Source organism: Urocampus carinirostris, chromosome 15 (assembly GCF_059441175.1).
Source record: "Urocampus carinirostris isolate Australia breed hairy pipefish chromosome 15, RoL_Ucar_1.0, whole genome shotgun sequence".
In the NCBI taxonomy this organism is placed as follows: domain Eukaryota; kingdom Metazoa; phylum Chordata; class Actinopteri; order Syngnathiformes; family Syngnathidae; genus Urocampus; species Urocampus carinirostris.
In genome coordinates this window covers 31,850,561-31,868,358 of record NC_142363.1, presented here as the reverse complement: position 1 = coordinate 31,868,358, position 17,798 = coordinate 31,850,561, and the positions used below count along the sequence as shown (strand labels likewise).

Below are 17,798 nucleotides of genomic sequence, written 5' to 3'. Positions count from 1 at the left end.
CTCCGACGACACTAATTCGACTCATTCGGCCGATTTCGATGGAGTTCACTTAGTTAAATTGTTAAAGAAATTAAACCCGCCCCCCTGTGGAAATGTCGGTTTCTTGTTCATCTTTTCCATCAAGAAACGAGCGTGCATTGTTAGGTGAATGTAGGTTGTGTTTGGTTAATGGAGTCAGATAACTAATTTGAACAAGTTGGTAAACGATACATTTTGATAATTAATTCGTTAGGAATATATATATATATGGGGAACTATTTAAATTACCCTCACTCCGCGACCGTTGGGCCAAAGAGAAAATTCGAAGGGTTCCTGGAAGAAGAGAAGATGGCTTTGCAGCAAAAAAAAAAAAAAAAAAAAAAAAATTAACCAAAAGTAGTTCTCGAAAACACCCACAAGGTGGCATTAACTTCCCACTATCGTATCTCATAGGCATCCACGTGTGGCAACGGACCATTCACAGGCAAGAAATGACACAGACGGGGCCGTAATAAATAATGCGTTTTGTCAAGCCTTTTTGGTTGTCTGTAGTAATTTTGATGAATTGGGGTACTGATGGGTCATAATGGGTCATGTGGGTCTCTGTCTCCAGGAACTGCTTCACTATCTACACAGGACCATAAAACGCCTGGTCATGGTGAAAAATAGTTGACAATAGATGGACAACTGAGATAGCAGGACTATAAAAATGTCTTGATGTATTTAGAACCGTTCCTTTTTCCAGTTTTTCCAGTTAATGTTGAGTTCCAGTCTGTACTTCATTATAATCCATTATAATTTTCATTTTAAACTGTTATTAAATTGTCTGTGCCAGATATTTGGGTTGTTTTGTCTCTTTTATGGCCAAAACAACAAAATTCCAAGTGGCCTGTATGATAGTTGGTCAATAAGGATTAACTCGTTTTCTATAGACTTAGTAGTATCGTATTTTCCGCACTATAAGGCGCACCTGAAAGCCTTTATCTTTTTCAAAAGCTGACCATGTGCCTTATAATACAGTGCGCCTTATATATGGATCAATATTAAGTCGCAAAGTCTTGCAACTAAGGCAAGCATCCGCCGACTCGATTTTCCCCCCGAACGCCAACTAGTCCGCGGTGTATGCTGGGATTTATTTACCGGCGTTTCACTGGCTAACCAATGTGTCAATCATCATTTGAATGGATCACTATTGGATAAAGTTATTCTAAGGTCAAGGGGCGGATCCTTTTTATCATTTACAGGCTGGCATTGGCTTGAACGGCAAAACAAAGCCTGCAATTGGCCGAAAAAGATGTGTCAATCATCAGTTCAATCGATCACTATTGGCTAAAGTTATTCGGAGGTCAAGGGGCGGATACTTTTTATCATTTACAGGCTGGCATTGGCTTAAACGGCAAAACAAAGCTTGCAATTGGCCGAAAAAGCTGAATGCGTCTAGCACGTGGCTGACGGCATACAGAAAGCATTTTTTTACTATTTTGTATTTGTAAATATTTTATTCTCCTGGATTTACTAAACTCACGGATATAAGAGGACCACGGCTGCACATTATTATGAACACAACGACTTCGGTGAGCTACTCTGGCTATATATATTATCCCTGTATCTTGTTTCAGACTGAACTCGATGTTTCTGTGATAAGCGGTGCAGATAATGGATGGAATGGAGTGTCTATTTTTAAATGCAACTCAATTCCAAGTGTTTATTGTCATATGCACAGTAAAGTTGCGAGCGAAAAAGAAAATAGAAACTAAGGAATGGTTGGCATTTCTTGAATCCCAAGACTTTAACCTTCCGAACGATGCATTTGAGTGACATCGTACGGACACCGCATCCCCACGTGTTCTCGACACGTATTTGTTAAAGTTGGACTGAACTATCTGACTGTTTTGTCCACGTTCCCATTGTAGCGCCTTATAATCCGGTGCGTCTTATGTATGCCAAAAATAGGACCAAAAACAATTTTTTCGGGGTGCGCCTTATAGTGCGGAAAATACGGTAATCAAAATGGTGAGTTTAGACTAGTGTTTCGAGTTAGAAAATCCTTTAGGGTCACGTTAAAACATATCCAAACAAGATAGTTATTCTAAAAGACCTTTCACTTGAATATATTGCTAAATCCGATGGTTGTGAGATGTCCTATTTAACTTTGGTTTGACTTGATTTATAAACCTTATTGGTGGTTATGTATCGTGAAAAAAAATCGAAATAATCATTTACATATAATCCCAAAATTGTGATGCGTAATCGTGGGTGGGGAAATGTGGGAGGGCTGATGAAATAAAAATCTAAAAAAAACACACAAACTCTCTTGGGTCACAAAGATCACCATTTTTTTTAGTAACAGCATTTCATCTTCCAGGATTTACCCGGGTTTACAAAACAAAATGGCCTCCTATTTTATCAGCAAAAAACGTGGCAGCTAAAAAATATGATAAACAGTCATGTATTACACATCATTTAGTGATTTAGCTAGTTTGTGTTGAAGGAAAAATAACACTAAATACTACAGTCCTCGCACCAGGAGTAATATTAAAAATTTGTAGGGCTATACAGACAAATTGTAGCCTCCGGTACTAAATGTAGCATTAGCAGTGTTGGCACACAGAATTATTTGGGAGCAGTGTTCCCTCTAAGCTCAGCGCACAAGAAAATCTAGCCAGCGCACAAAAATCAGGGCTCGAAATTGCTAATTAAGAAGCGACTTAAGTCAAAATGCGGTATTTTGAAGTCAATGTCGAACGAAGTTGAAAAGTAAAGTCAGTAGAGTTTGACAAGAACCGGCTTCTTCGGCTCGGCTCACTAAAAGGAACCAGCTCTTTCGGGTTCTAAACGGCTCTTCGGGTTGTTTTTGCTTCTGTAATCCCAACATGACCAAATATTATGTAAAATTATGCACAAAACGACTTAAAGGAAGGGGGGAATAGAACAAAAAAGAAAAAAATATCAAAATGAAAAAGTAGTGAAAAGCTGAGAAAAAAAGAAACAAAAGAAGAGGAAAAAAGAAGGAACATTTTTGAAAAAAAGCCAGAAAAAAAGAATAGAAAGAAACGTAGGAAAAAGTAAATAGAGAACAAAAAGAAAAAAGTAACAGCTCGGAAAAAATTAACACAATGAGATTTTTTTTAAAGGAATTTAAAAAAAAAAAAAAAAGTTTGTGTTGCATTCAAATAATTTCCAATGATATCAAGTGAATCTTGTTGCCAACAATGTACTTCCACTAAAAAATGTGATTAAGTACAGTTCTGTATCTTAGAACCGACTAAATAAGCCCCCCAAAATGTTAATATTATGCGACAAAATATATCAGGAAATAAAAAGAAATGGATATCTTGTGAAAGAATTGTAAGTACAAACGACGTTTGTAGGCCGTACAACCTTTGCAATCGTACATGAGTCAATTCATTCAAAAGAGAAAAATAATTTTGCATTGCCGGAAACTCAGCAAAATCTAACTTGATGTCAAATTTTGGACATGTTTGATAATGAATTACCTTGCCACACTTGGGATTACGGTTGCTCACTGTTGTTTCAAGCGTTGCTCACCGACTTTGTGTGAATGCTCAGACCCGTGGAAAATTAGAGGGAACATTGTTTGGGAGTATTTACTATTAGAATAAGGTACAGTAACAGAAAGTTCAAAAGTTGAGTTTGTAGTACATCTTTAAATACACACAAATGTCGAAATACAAACGTCCAAACTCTCAAATGGCACTATACGATTTAGCATTTTGTTTGATACGTATCAAAGACAAGTAAGCTCTACAAGTAAGATGCTCCCCCATATAAGATTGAAGTGCCATTTAAACAGGGTTGGGTAGGGTTACTTTAACTTGATTACTTTCAATTACTTTTGATTACTCCAATACCAAATATGCTAATAAAAGACAAAAGAAACTAAATATGAATAAAATGACTCCATTTTGTGCAGGCTTGGGGAGTAACGGAATACACGGAACGGCAAAAAAGATGTTGGCAAGCTGTTTGGATTTATTTTCATTTTGTTTCTGTCGCATTTTATGTTAGTTTTGCCAGAGATCAAAGAGATCAAAGCCAGGAGAGAAAGCTTACCACATGTTGTGAGTCATCATTTTATTCATATTTACTTTCTTTTGTCTTTTATTAGCATACTTGGTATTGGAGTAATCCAAAAGTATATATATACCACAGCCATATCCCCCTAGTGGGAGGTGGCTAGAGTCATTTCTGACTCTTTTTGGGAGATTGATTTAGAGGAGGGGATTCCCAGCCCCCTTGCTCAACCCAACTGAGTTGTTGGGAGTGATTAGGTGACCAAACCCCCCAATTCCAACCCCTAATGCTGAACGCCAAGTAGGGAGGCAACAGGTACCAATGTTTAAGTCTTAGGTATGACTCGGCCGAGGCTTGAACCACAACCACCCAGTCTCGGGGCGGGCGCCATACCCCCAAGGCCACCGAGCCGAGTTGAAAGTAATCCAGTTAAAGTAACCCTACCCAACCCTGCATTTAAAGGACTATTTATGATGAAAGTTGCCAGTCAAAATACTTAAAAAAGATAGTAAAAACCTTTCAGGTATATTAGCGAAATACGTAAACACAGATATACACGCGCACACACACATACTGTGCGTGATGTGCTTTTCTACTGGACGACTTGTTCGTCCATACGTGGACTAGTGAATCGGCGGAACCATGGAAGTTTAGTTTTTCTACCAGGGGGTATCAGTTGGAGGACTGTGCCTTTGTCCCTGAAGACCCTTCACCAGATTCAGTTTTGACATCACCTGTAAGTGTAACACAAAAGTTGTATTAGTTTGATTTCCCCTCATTTCCCTATTCAATTTAGACTAAATTAATCTGTGTCTTGAATCTATATACATGTAACGGGTGTAAAAATAACTTTTGTTTTAGTGAAATTCCCGCTGAAATGTTTATGTTTATGGACTGTACTCCCAAATCCATTCAATATGTGGACTGAGCAAAACACTGGACTATGTGTAATGTAAAATCAAACATCAAACATTTCGGTTGTATCCACCAACTCTGTTTGTTTTGTTTTATAACCTTTATCTTCTTTATTCCTTTATCTTCTTTGTTTTCTTTTATCCTCACTGTTAAATGTGAAACTGGAGTGCCACGTCCAATTTCGTTGTCACAATATGTTCAACCCATTTTGTAACAACGACAATAAAGGTATACAGTGGAACCTCGGTTCTCGACCATAATCCGTTCCAGAACCCTGTTCGAAAACCGATTTGTTCGATCACCGAAATCGTTTTTCCCATTAAAAGTAATGTAAAATCGTTTTAATCGGTTCCAACACCCTGAATGTTTACCTTGAATGTTTAACGTAAACATAAAGCTAACCCAGGCTAATCGTACGTTCGCGTTATCGTAATCATCCGTACGAAAGATTACGCTAACATGAACGTGTAAAAATAAAAAAATCAGGTCGTTTACAAGTCATTTAGCAACCGGGTCTCTACAACAAGTGGTGAGCGGTTCATTGGAAAGGGGGCTCCGTTCCAACACCCTGAATGTTGGGCTCCGTTCCAACACCCTGAATGTTTACCTTGAATGTTTATCGTAAACATAAGGCTAACCCAGGCTAATCGTACGTTCGCGTTATCGTAATCTTCCGTACGAAAGATTACGCTAACATGAACGTGTAAAAATTGAAAAAAAGGATAAAGAAAAGAATTATGAATAGGATTTCCTACCTTTGTGGTGGTCAGCAGAAGGCGCAGGCAAGATCTGACACTCGCACACCTCCTTCACATTTTGCTATTATTTCTTTCTTAAATGCAATAGTTGTAAGCACTACTTTTCTTTTTTCACCTGTAGCAACTTTGCTGCTTGCACTGACTTTCTTCTGAGGCATAATTAGGGGCTGAAAGACTTCGTACACCTATATTAAAGTGAAAGCGATAACAGTTGGTCACAAAAAGAGCGATCTACACCCGTATGCCGCTCAGCATCGCACTCACCCATTACCGGCGTTCGAACTCCGTTTTTTTGACCAAACAGCGAAGCAAGAATTTCTCGAAATTTTTGGTCGGACTCCGATTTGTTCGAACTGAGGGGCGTTCGAAAACCGAGGTTCCACTGTATCCTATTCTATTCTATTCTATTCTATTCTTGTATGCCTCACCAACAGATTTGGTCTGAGCATCTGGTGAGCCGGGTTCCGGTGGCCACCGCAGCTCGCCGCTCTCCACTTCCGGCCCGTCTGTCGGCTCCACCACAATGGACGGGAGCCTCTTGGACAACTTTGGATGCCTTTCATGGGACTCTGGAAATATCTGCAAGTCTATGTAAGGTTGACTGCGGCAGTGATGCGGTAAGCCGGGGCGAAAACATGTGACGGTACATGTGATAGGACAACTATGCAGTAAAAATTGGATTAGCGCAGCTGCTAACAGCATGGTATCTTCTGGAAAAGACATCGGCTCATATAGCAAAGCCACTTCTGGAAGGATACGGATTCCTGGTCGCCTCCAACGGCACCCGACTCCAAAGAGTTCATCACCTCAGTCATCCTGCACACATAAAGGCCTCAGGATCAAGACCAGCTGGAAGCATGAAAGTTTCAGTTGTTGACTGGTTTAAATATTCTGACTGGAAGGGAACATGCCTGAAGCTGGTTTCTGTTTCAAATTAGACTCAGTCGGTCTGTGTTTTTGGTATATAGTCTCAACCTGTCACGGAGCGGACAGGGAGGCAGGAAGTGTGAACTCATTTTGCGTGTACGATCTGCCACTTTAATTTAGAAAATAAAAGTTGTCCAGGGCAGCACGGCAGCGCAGTGGTTAGCGCTTGTGCGGCACAGTTCATGTCGTGGGTTCAAATCCAGCTCCAGACTTCCTGTGCGGAGTTTGTATGTTCTCCCCGTGCTTGCGTGGGTTTCCTCCGGGCACTCCGGTTTCCTCCCACATTCCAAAAACATGCATTTCAGGTGAATTGGCCGGTCTAAATTGTCCCTAGGTGTGAATGAGCGAGCGAGTGAGTTGTCTGTCCCCGTGTGCCCTGCGATTGGCTGGCAACCAGTTCAGGGTGTCCCCTGCCCACTGCCTGGAGATGGTTGGAATGGGCTCCAGCCCCCCACGACCCTAATGAGGATAAGCGGTACGGCTAATGAGATGAGAAGTTGTCCAACATGAAGGGACAAAAGACAAAACAAAACAGGCTTAAAGGCAACCAAAAATTCAAACTAGGTAATACTCAGGTCAAACGGGCATGAACAGGTCTTTCCTCAAGTTAAGCAATGGTCGGGCAACGGGCAGTCCCAAAAGGAGCGCTTAAGTATCCCACACGCAATCAAGTCAATGTGTCTCAGGGGCGGGACCAGCTGGGTGCCATGACGACCGTCCAGGACATGACACAACTCCTATAAATATTGACCTGCTCTTTACTCTTTCCATTAAAATACCTCTTAATGTTTGAACCTCAAACCGTAAGAAGTCATGGTTTTAACTTGGTTTTAGTCCTTGACATGACAGTTTCCACACATCCTACTTTTCAATTCTTCATTACCTTTTTTTTAATTTATTTGCAAAAATATACATTGTTTATGTTGAGGTTTATGAGTTTTTCCTTGCCCTCATGTTGGTTCCAGATCAGGGGATGGTGTAATAATAGTCTGAAAAACATAGTCCGTAATGTGTAATAACCTGTGAAGCCCTTTGAGACTCTTTGTGATTAAGGGCGTCACAAATAAAAATGACTTGACTTGACTTGACTTACCCCATCGGCAGAAATAAATTGATTAATTTAAGTGTTTTTTTTTTTTGTTTCTAGCCACTGGCAGAACATGTTGCTTATTTTATGCACCCTTTTCCAATTGTGTTTGAATAGATTAATTAAATATCTCAAATTAAAATGTCATCTGCTAGATTAGACAATTATTCTTATGTTTGGCAAAATATCTTAAAAAAGGAAAAAAACATATTTTGAATGAGCAAAATTTTCTGCCAGTGTCATGGTTTAGAGCCTGCAGTCCCATGCTTTCTCCAAGAGAGGGTAGCATTAACCCATTTTCCAGTGGCCCTCAGAACTCCTCTGCCAAGGTGCTCTCAATCAGACAATAAGCAACTTCTACAAAAAATACTACAGGCTCCCACCTCAAAGTGCTGATTCATTTTGATTCCTGGTCAAGAGATTCACTTGCCAACACTAGTAGCTTCTCCTACCAAGACTTTCTTCTTCAGTTCCCTCCACGTTCCAAGATCATTCATTTCAAAACCTGCCACTCCAACCCAAGTCTCCTTTTCAAGATTCTCACCACTGAAGGATATTATACATTTAACTATAAAGGATTTTATACGATTTACTCATAATGCAATGAAGATTTTCACTGAGTAGGCTTTAGCTCAATGACAGGTCAGGCCGTTCCAAATGCAGAATATTTTGTCTAGTTCTGTTGATAACAGGACTCTGACGGAGGACGGCGGGCGTTGTTTTGAGAAATGCTCTCCGTTGTTTTGAGGAACCACAGACATCGGGACGCTCGTCTCTGAGATTGTGAAGCCCACGTTGGGCTTCCTTGGCACGCCCATGGGAGGTGCCGGCACACCATTGTGCGGGGAGAAGATGGCCAATAGAAAAAAAAAGCTGAAGGACTTCAGAAGAGGGCTTCCCAGAGACTCCAACGACACTAATTCGTCCGTTTTCAATGGAGTACACTTAGTTAAATTGTTAATGAAATAAAATCTGCCCCCGTGTGCAAATGTCGGCTTTCCTGTTCATCAATTGTTGGGTGAATGTAGCTCGTGTTTGGTTAATGGAGTCAGATAACTCCTTCGAACAATTTGGTAAACGGTACATTTTGATATTTAATTCCCAAAACTACCCTAATACCCCCTCTCAAGTTTCCTTCTCAAGTGTCCCACTCAAGTTTTCCCTCCTCGTCCCAAGACCTGCCACTCCAACCAACCGTCTTCTGAAAAGTATTCCCAAGTCTCCTTTTGGAGATTCTCACACCTCCAAGATTACCTCTCAACTCTTACCTCCTCAGCACTCCCTGTTCTACTCTTCCTTAGTAAGGTTTTTTTTTTAAATAAACCCCCCTTATAAGGGGTTTGATCACATTCCCGTTTTACGTCTTCTTGTGTCCTGCATTTGAGTCTGTCCAACATCCCGTGAGAACCAGTGAGGTAAGATTTTACTTTTTGCATTGCAAAACCTAACCATCACATCTTGGCTTCGAGTTATCAGATGTTTTAATCGATGAGACACGCTTAAAGAATCTGACCCAGTATCAACTCTGTTTTAAGTCCTCAAGTATTATCTTGATAGACTAAATTCATCAGCGGTGTTAAATTGTTCTAAAGCCAGTCTGTCTTGAATAGTTTTTAATAGGCGCTCAAAATTATTGATCTGGTATGCTACTTGTTAAATCGCAATTTAATTTCATCCATACGATGTACTATTCTTTTTCATTCACAAACATTGCACAATTATTATATGTTGTCTTTGAGTACCATTTTGTATTTTGTCTGTCTTTTATCCTGAAAGTCTTTTTTTCTCTCTTTAAGTATTTTACATGTTGTCACGGTTGCCATGGCGCCCAATTGGACCCACCTGCTGCGGCTTGTTGACAGATTTGCTTCCCTTCTATTTAAGCTCAGTGCTCTCACTCACCCTTTGTCAGTCCGTCAACGAACCACTGCCCCGCAAGACGTGGGTATTGACTCTGTCCGTTTTCTCGTTTGTGTTTCCTGCCCAGTATCGTTCCAGTCTATTTTTGTCCTGTTTATTGTTGATCTCCAGTTTCGTTCCTGTCTAGTTTGTCCTGTTTAATTTCGATATCCTGTTTTGATATCAATCCTGTGTGTCCCGTCCTGTCCGGTATCGACCCCATCTGTCCGCTATGTGCTCGGGCAATTGGTATCGATCTCGACGGCCTTGGGCTTCCTGTCATTCCAAGCCAGACTGCTGCCTAACGTGCATGACTGCCCCATTTCCCGTAAAATAAAAGGCTTGTGTGAGAAACGTCACGCATTTGGGTTCTCCTGTTCCGGTTCATGACACATGTTTACCCTGGAGTGCCATGTCCAATTTTGTTGCATATGTTTTACAACATTTATATCAATCACTATTTAATTCACAACAATCAAAGTCTTGGATCTGTTCGAATCTTGGATTTTACATCATCTCAACCCTACGGAAAAAAAACCGCATCCCCCTTTAGCTGCAGTTTCTTGCACTCATGTGACCCCAGTTATGGTCAGTGTTCCCTCTAAGCTGCGCGCGTGCGCAATTGTGCACTGACTGCACATTCTCAGCGCACAAGAAAATCTATCCAGCGCAATGTTCCCTCTAAACTGCGTGTGTGAGTTTTTAAAGTTTTTCGAGAACCGGCTTCTTCGGCTCGGCTCACTAAAAGGAACCAGCTCTTTCGGGTCCTAAACGGCTCTTCAGGTTGTTTTTGCTTCTTTAATCGCAACATGACCAAATATTATGTAAAACTATGCACAAAATGACTTAAAAGAAGGGGGGAATAGAACAAAAAAGAAAAAACTACCAAAATGAAAAAGTAGTGAAAAGCTGAGAAAAAAGAAACAAAAGGAAGAGAAAAAAGAAGGAACATTTTTAGAAAAAAGCCAGAAAAAAAGAAAAGAAAGAAATAAAGGAAAAAAGTAAATAGAGAACAAAAAGAAAAAGTAACAGCTCGGGAAAAATAAACACAATGAGATTTTTTTTAAAGGAATTTAAAAAAATGGGAAAAAAAACAGGGGAAAAGAAGAAAAAGTTTGTGTTGCATTCAAATAATTTCCAATTATACCAAGTCAATCTTGTTGCCAACATTGTACTTCCACAAATTTTTTTTAATAAATACAGTTCTGTATCGTGCAACCGACTCAATAAGCCCCCAAAAATGTTAGTATTATGCGACAAAAGATACCAGGGAAAAAAAAGAAATGGAAATCTTGTGAAAGAATTGTTGTAAAAACAAATGACGTTTGTAGGCGGTACAACCTTTGCAATAATACATGAGTCAATTCATTCAAAAGTGAAAAAAAATGTTGCATTGCCGGAAACAAACAAAATGTAACGTGATGTCAAGTTTTGGACATGTTTGATAATGATTTAGTTGCAACACTTGGGATTGCTGTTGCTCACTGTTGTTTCAAGCGTTGCTCACCGACTTTGTGTGAACGCTCAGACCCGTAAGGAAAATTACAGGGAACATTGGTTATGGTATATTTATTTAATCAAGTACAACTTGTATTCAAATGTTTTAAAGGTTGTTTTTCAGCCTTTCCTAAGCGCCCTCTTATACTGACTCGCCATAGTCTGAATGTGGCCTTTATCCGTCTCCTAGTTACGCAACGTTCTTCAAACAACCTTCAATGCTTTTTAAACACGGCGGCTCGTGTCTTTTTTATCTTCACGCTTTTCTCTGACGAGAGTATCGCCGTGATGGGGGCTTTCCTCGATGTTCTGCAAAGCTCCTACACACATAAATGTTTCTTTTCTTCTCTTTGTAGTCAGCAGCTTTTGGGAATTTGGCAACGGCCGGCCACGATTTGCTTTGTGAACTTTATCGCCATGGAGATGTCGGTCGGGACGGTCACCGACTGCATAGTTCCGAAAGGGCAGAGGGGTAAATAAAGTATGGGCAGAGTGAACATTAGAGTATTTACAATATTAGTCTCATCTCATCTCATCTCATCAGCTACACCGCTTATCCTCAGTAGGGTCGTGGGGGTGCTGGAGCCCATCCCAGCAATCATCGGGCAGTGGGCAGGGGACACCCTGAACTGGTTGCCAGCCAATCGCAGGGCACACAGGGACAGACAACTCAGTCACTCAGTCACACCTAGGGACAATTTGGACCAGCCAATTCACCTGAAACGCATGTTTTTGGAATGTGGGAGGAAACCGGAGTGCCCGGAGGAAACCCACGCAAGCACAGGGAGAACATACAAACTCCGCACAGGAAGTCTGGAGCTGGATTTGAACCCACGCAGGAAGTTCCCAAGACATGAACTGTGCCGCACATGCGCTAACCACTGCGCCGCCGTGCTTACAATATTAGTAGTATAATTAATTACATTTTATGAAGAATATTATTTCTTAAGGCGTAATATTTGTTAATAAGTGTATTATGTTTATGATATTGGACACCAGTAAATAATATTTCCCACTGTTATTTTGACTATTATTGCACACTGTTGTTCTTTGTTTTGACTATTACATCATTGTCGCTATCGGCCAATTATGTTGCTGTTCTTTGATATCCACACCCCTTAAATGCTGATCTGCTTTTTATAACCTTGAAGATTTGATAAAAAGAGAGGGCTGAGTGGAGGGCCTTAGAACGTGTTGGAATTCCTTATCTGAAGGCTCTGTTATTCTTACAAGTTCGAAATCCATTAATGTCTTCTCTCGTTTTTTGAGTTAAAACTCATCAAAAAGAAACATTTTTAATATCAAAATCAACTTTTTGTATAAAATACTATTGTGTAAGTGTTATGTTAAATAATGTAATTATTGCAGCAGCAGTATAATTTATTTTTATATAATATATTTTAATTTTTATATTACATATTATTGTAAGATATAAATGATGTTGTAATATGGTTTTATTATTAAAAAATATTAACAGCAGTAATTTATTGGTTAATTTATAAATCTGTAAATAAGACTAAACAAAGAATATCATGCTATTATAGAATGGTTAAAATAATATTTAAAAAATGGAAGAATAGACGTGACAATTTATTTTTGTATTAAAAGTGGCCTCTTTGTGATTTTTAGAGAAAAGTACAGAAGAAATGACATAGAATCCTATAAAATAAGCATGAATTATTAAACTATTAATTCTATGTAAAATTAAGAAACTTAGTAAAAAGAACAAATTTATATTTTATGGTTTTATTGAATATTTTCTAATCTACAGGATAATTGTTATTTTTTTATATAATCATAGAAAGTATAAAAATGCTTATAGGATATAAATAATTATTGTCACAATCACCCAGATCTGGAACACCTGTGCTCAGGATTTGGCGCCAACAACCAGGACATCTGATTGGCGCACCCTGTCCATTTAAATCCTCAGCTTCCGGAAACAAGCTGTCTGATTGTACTATGCTACCTGTTGCCATCTGCTCAGAAAGTCCGTACCTCCGACTCTTTGCCTGCCTCCTGTTTTCTTCTGTTTGATCTCCGTTGCTGACCCGTTTCTGAATTTGCCTACGACCTGCCCTGCCCGTCTCCTGATCACTCTTCCGAACACGACGACGTCCTTCTTCTCCAGCCCCGACCAACAACACAACGATTACGTCTGTCCACATCCATTCCCGCCAAGCCTTCACCCCCCTGTCAAGCCTCGTCAATCCGTCAAACAACGGATCGAAGAATCACGCCTTGTCATTCCTTCCTTCCAATAAAAAACAAGAAACGAGTGCAAGTGATCTCAGTTTTCCTTCCGTCCCGCCTGACAATTATAAAACTGTATTTTTTTTTAACCAGGGGTCTCTGACTCGTGGATAATAGTGTGAGGCCCCAGTCTTAAGTAAAAAAATGTAGTGGTATTTTCTAGATGAATTTTAAAGCATCGTGCGGTTGTAAAGGGAGAATTTTTAATATTCAACCACTAGATGTCACTGTATTGTGTAGTGCAACTGAAAACGAGTACTATAAGGCGCAAGGAAGTACAGTATAATAATAATAATAATTTCCTTGTATTGTCATTCTGTGTAACAATGTACACAGAACGAAATGTCGATTGCACCTGACCCGTTGTAGCGAGCCGATGCAGCCGCAGCCAACAGAGGGCGCCGCCGACCACTTTTTAAGTCTTAGGAATGACTCGGCCGGGGCGCGAACCACCGACCTCCCAGTCTCAAAGCGGGCGCCTTACCATCTATGCAAACTACGAAGACTCATAATGACCATAAAGCACTATTTTCTTGTATTTTTTCTGGCCATCCTTTCACCGGGTTATTATTTTTTTGAGTCCCCATAGTAGCAACATCGTAGAAAATTACGTCATCTTCCTCTGGGTGAAGCTCTTGTTGCGTAAAATAAATGAAAAATTCCTCAACTCGTGAGTATTCTTTAAAAAGAATACACGTCTTGGTGATAGTTCATGTATTCCTGTTGATTATTTAGATCAATATTCTTTCTTTTAATGAAGGACATTTTTTAACGTCTAGGATGAGACTGAATAATACATACCGTCCCTTTAAGAGCAGCACCAGCGAATGATGAATTAATTTATTACACATTAATGTATTTATTTTCATATTTTATCTGCATTTATATAGCGCTTTTCAAGTCAATGACTTCCCAAAGCGCTTTACAATGAGCTCCACATTTCCTAATAGCGGCCTTGCAGCCATGTAAGGCGCTAACCTGCTTATTCGGGGATTTAGGGGTTCAGTGTCTTACCCAAAGACACTTTGACATGTAACACGGACGAGCCGGGATTCGAACTGGGATCCCTTGATCCCAAGACGAGCGCTCTACCTCCTGAGCTACTGCCGCCCCTAATGTTTTTTTTAGATCTTATTCAGTGGAGGGAATTCTAAAAAAAATTATATTGGAGAAAAGCGGAATGTGTTTATCTTGTGGCAAACCCAACTTTTTGACACAGAAGTTAAAATTAAACACTTTCATATTTCAAAAATAGAGAGGGCTGAGTGGGGGCAGAAAACACCGAATTGAACATTTTCACACCCTGATTCAACCCTTTTTTTCAACCACATCTCGAAGTACCTCACACAATTTATTACCCATCTTCTCAAGACCTCAAAGCACAGAAGTGTTTTCTCTCCTCCCTCTTCAAACTCACTCCCCCTCCATTCCGGCTCCCCAGACACTGAGCTTTGACACCCAGCCTTCGATTGGGCTGTCCTGACAAGTTATGTCACTTCTCATACGATCAGTCAGCGATGGACCGGCAGCTGCTGTTGCCATGGGGACGACGGGATGAGATTCCTGTGATGAATTGAGTGAGTGGAACTCTTTGCTCGAGCGTGCAAGGCTCACAGCTGATTTGGAGGGTTTTTGTGCGTGGCGTCCATCACGACATCTTCCATCATCTGAGGCTGCTATTGTTCCTCTGAAGAAATGTGTGTTTATCTAAAGAGGGGGTTGTGGAGATATGGAGCTGGGACGGGAGCTTGAATTCTCCCAATTGTATTCCCAGTCGTGTTTTCACCCAACAAGCACACCATAGATAAAGAGAGCTTAATATGGGTACTTGTAAATAATCTGCTCTACCACCCAAAAAAATCTCTGGTACACAAAACCTGCAAAATTTCACAGTGCATTCCAAAATACGTATTAATACGGCGTAATCCTCAAAGTACAAATCAAAGGACAATCTGTTTACTGGTACGAGTGCTTAAGAAAAGGTATGAGGAGGTTGAGTGACTTTCACCTGGAAGGTTGCTGGCATTTCGGAAAATATTTGGAAATTGGGCACTGCCTGGTGAAAATACCCTACTCTAGTCAACATAAAAATACAATGGGGCTTTATTTCCATTTACCTAAAATACATCGCAAAATTTCCAGATTGTATAAACTGTGCCTCTACAAAAATACGAATTCATGTGATAACCTCAAACTGGGTTGGGAAGGACCTATTCTGTAACTTGGATTGTAAAACGTTGGAGGGAATTCTTTAGAAATCAGAGGATTATGAAAGAGAAGCTAGAATCAAATTAATCCAATACAAAATAATCAATAAATATTATTTCACACCATCAAGACTTTACAGAATGGCACCCACTCAAGGAGGATTAATGTAGAAAGTGTAGCCATTAGAGAGGTACGCTTTTTTGGGAATTTTCCACAAAGTGCTTCCTTAGGGGAAAATATTTTTGACTGAAGAAGAAAATTGTTGAAATGTACAAAATCACTGTGTCATCTTTGAGACATTACTGTGATGCCCCACTCGGACACATCTGGAATCCTGACCTGCGCTCCAAAAAATTTGAGACACTGGAAGCTCCTGGATAGCCCAACCATAAATGTTTGGATAACTGATGATGGAAGCTTTGGCTTGTGGAAAAATGCTGGGAAGATTATACGGGTTGAATGTGACTAATGACCAATGGGATGTCTTTGGTAACATTTTATCCCAACCACAATCTGTAACACTTCGGTATTTGTAGTGCATTGCACCACACTGCTAGTTAACCGTACTGTTTCTGATGTTGAACTGTTTGAGTTTGTGTGGGGTTAGATTTTATTATTTTTTTTTAATGGAAAATTTTTGAAAACTCAATAAAACGATGAGTTAAAATAATAATAATACTACTGCTCTACCATTAAAACTCCTTCTGTTTACACAATGGAGAACCACTTTTGCATTTGATTTGAATGGACTGCCAGTCAGTCACCTTGAACTTAAAGTAATGACCCAACCACCAATACAAATGTCGGAAAGATGCCACAGGAGAGCAGCTTATTTAAAAATAACATATTATGCAAACTCGGAGAGAAAAAATATTTTGTCCTCAGGCAATTCTTGTACGCGGTTGCCATGAGAGCCATGAGACTCAACCGCAAATATGGTAGAATTGAGAAAACAACTGTAAGCAGAAAAAAAATCAGGGCGCTCTTATCGTGAGCTAAACACTACAAAATCAGGAAATTATTTGCAATTGAGGAGAAAGGTCAAAATCTTCATTGGGAAAAAAAATCAAGCATTTTCCCATGAGGCAAAATCAGTTTTTACTGTTTTTAATCTATAAAATTACATCAACTTATACATTTTCCCCTATTTTATACATTTTACCCTGCATGTTATATATTTTTTGATGATTTTGCTAGAACAAACAGAATGAGAAACAGCTTCTGCCCAAAAGCCATTGCCACATTACCACCCTCAACTCTCATGTACAGCGTTCATGATCTTTTGGTACAACAGCCATCGTGAATAAGCAAAGTATCAAAAGCAACACTAAATTTACTGCTAGTGGGAGAAAGAACTAAGAAAAACGCTGAAATAATTGTTTGTGTGGTTTATTTGGTAAATAAAATAAACTTCCTTTTGCCCATATTATATTAGTTTTTATTCTACAATCTACATAATCGGTCTTGTTTTGCATGCCGCGTTATGTTTGTAATGTTTATTATCGCTTAATAAGGGGAATCACAATCATAATGAGGGTAGCAATTGGCTGAGGTTGACAGGTACATATACAGGATAAAAAGCTCAAAAGCATTGTCAAAAGTATTAGTTTCTAAACACAATAAGCAAGTTTGTGGTGACTTCATGTTATTTCCTGTTCTCTTTTTGTCATCACACCGCATAAATGTTAATACCGCATGTGTTGTATGATGAATAATTGAGCTTCTTCACAGCAAGTAGCCTGGTTGCATACTGTCACTGCAAATAAATAGAGATTACTGTACAGTTGTTCACTGTCCAAAGATTTACACACCAAAACCAAAGATGTGGAATAATCCAGTTAGAGAGCCTGAGAAACCTATGTTTGCTTGTTGCTTTCTTTATGAAAATGCATATAAAATAAGAGTAGCTTAGTTTCACACTGACACTGCAAATTAATTGATATTATTGTACAGTTGTTCACTGTACCAAAACCAAATGTGTCAAATGTCCATTTCAAGAAAGTTTGAGCAACCTATAATTGCTTGTTGCTTTCTCAACTTAACTGCATATACAATAAGAGTATTGTTTTGTTTTTATGAAGGTGATTTCTTCATACCTGTGGTTTGGGTTTAGACGAAGAAGCTCTTCATTACACTCCTGATGCCTGTGATGCTGCTGGCTGAAGAGGATGGTGATTCAGGATGCTGATGAAAATTCGGACTATTGTGGGCGACAGGCAGCAGCCGATCAAGTTGCCCAG

General features: G+C 39.5%; 1 protein-coding gene across 1 annotated transcript; it reads right to left on the bottom strand.

Annotated features, from left to right (window-relative positions):
* Window positions 1-3,573: 3,573 nt before the first annotated feature.
* LOC148352176 (protein LBH) lies at window positions 3,574-17,798 on the bottom strand. The gene is made up of 4 exons (XM_088355227.1): window positions 17,655-17,798; window positions 6,446-6,503; window positions 6,116-6,266; window positions 3,574-4,748 (listed from the first exon to the last, which is right to left on the bottom strand). Exons 2-4 carry the CDS (start codon window positions 6,500-6,502, stop codon window positions 4,687-4,689), a joined length of 270 nt encoding a protein of 89 aa, XP_088211353.1. The 5' UTR covers window position 6,503; window positions 17,655-17,798; the 3' UTR covers window positions 3,574-4,686.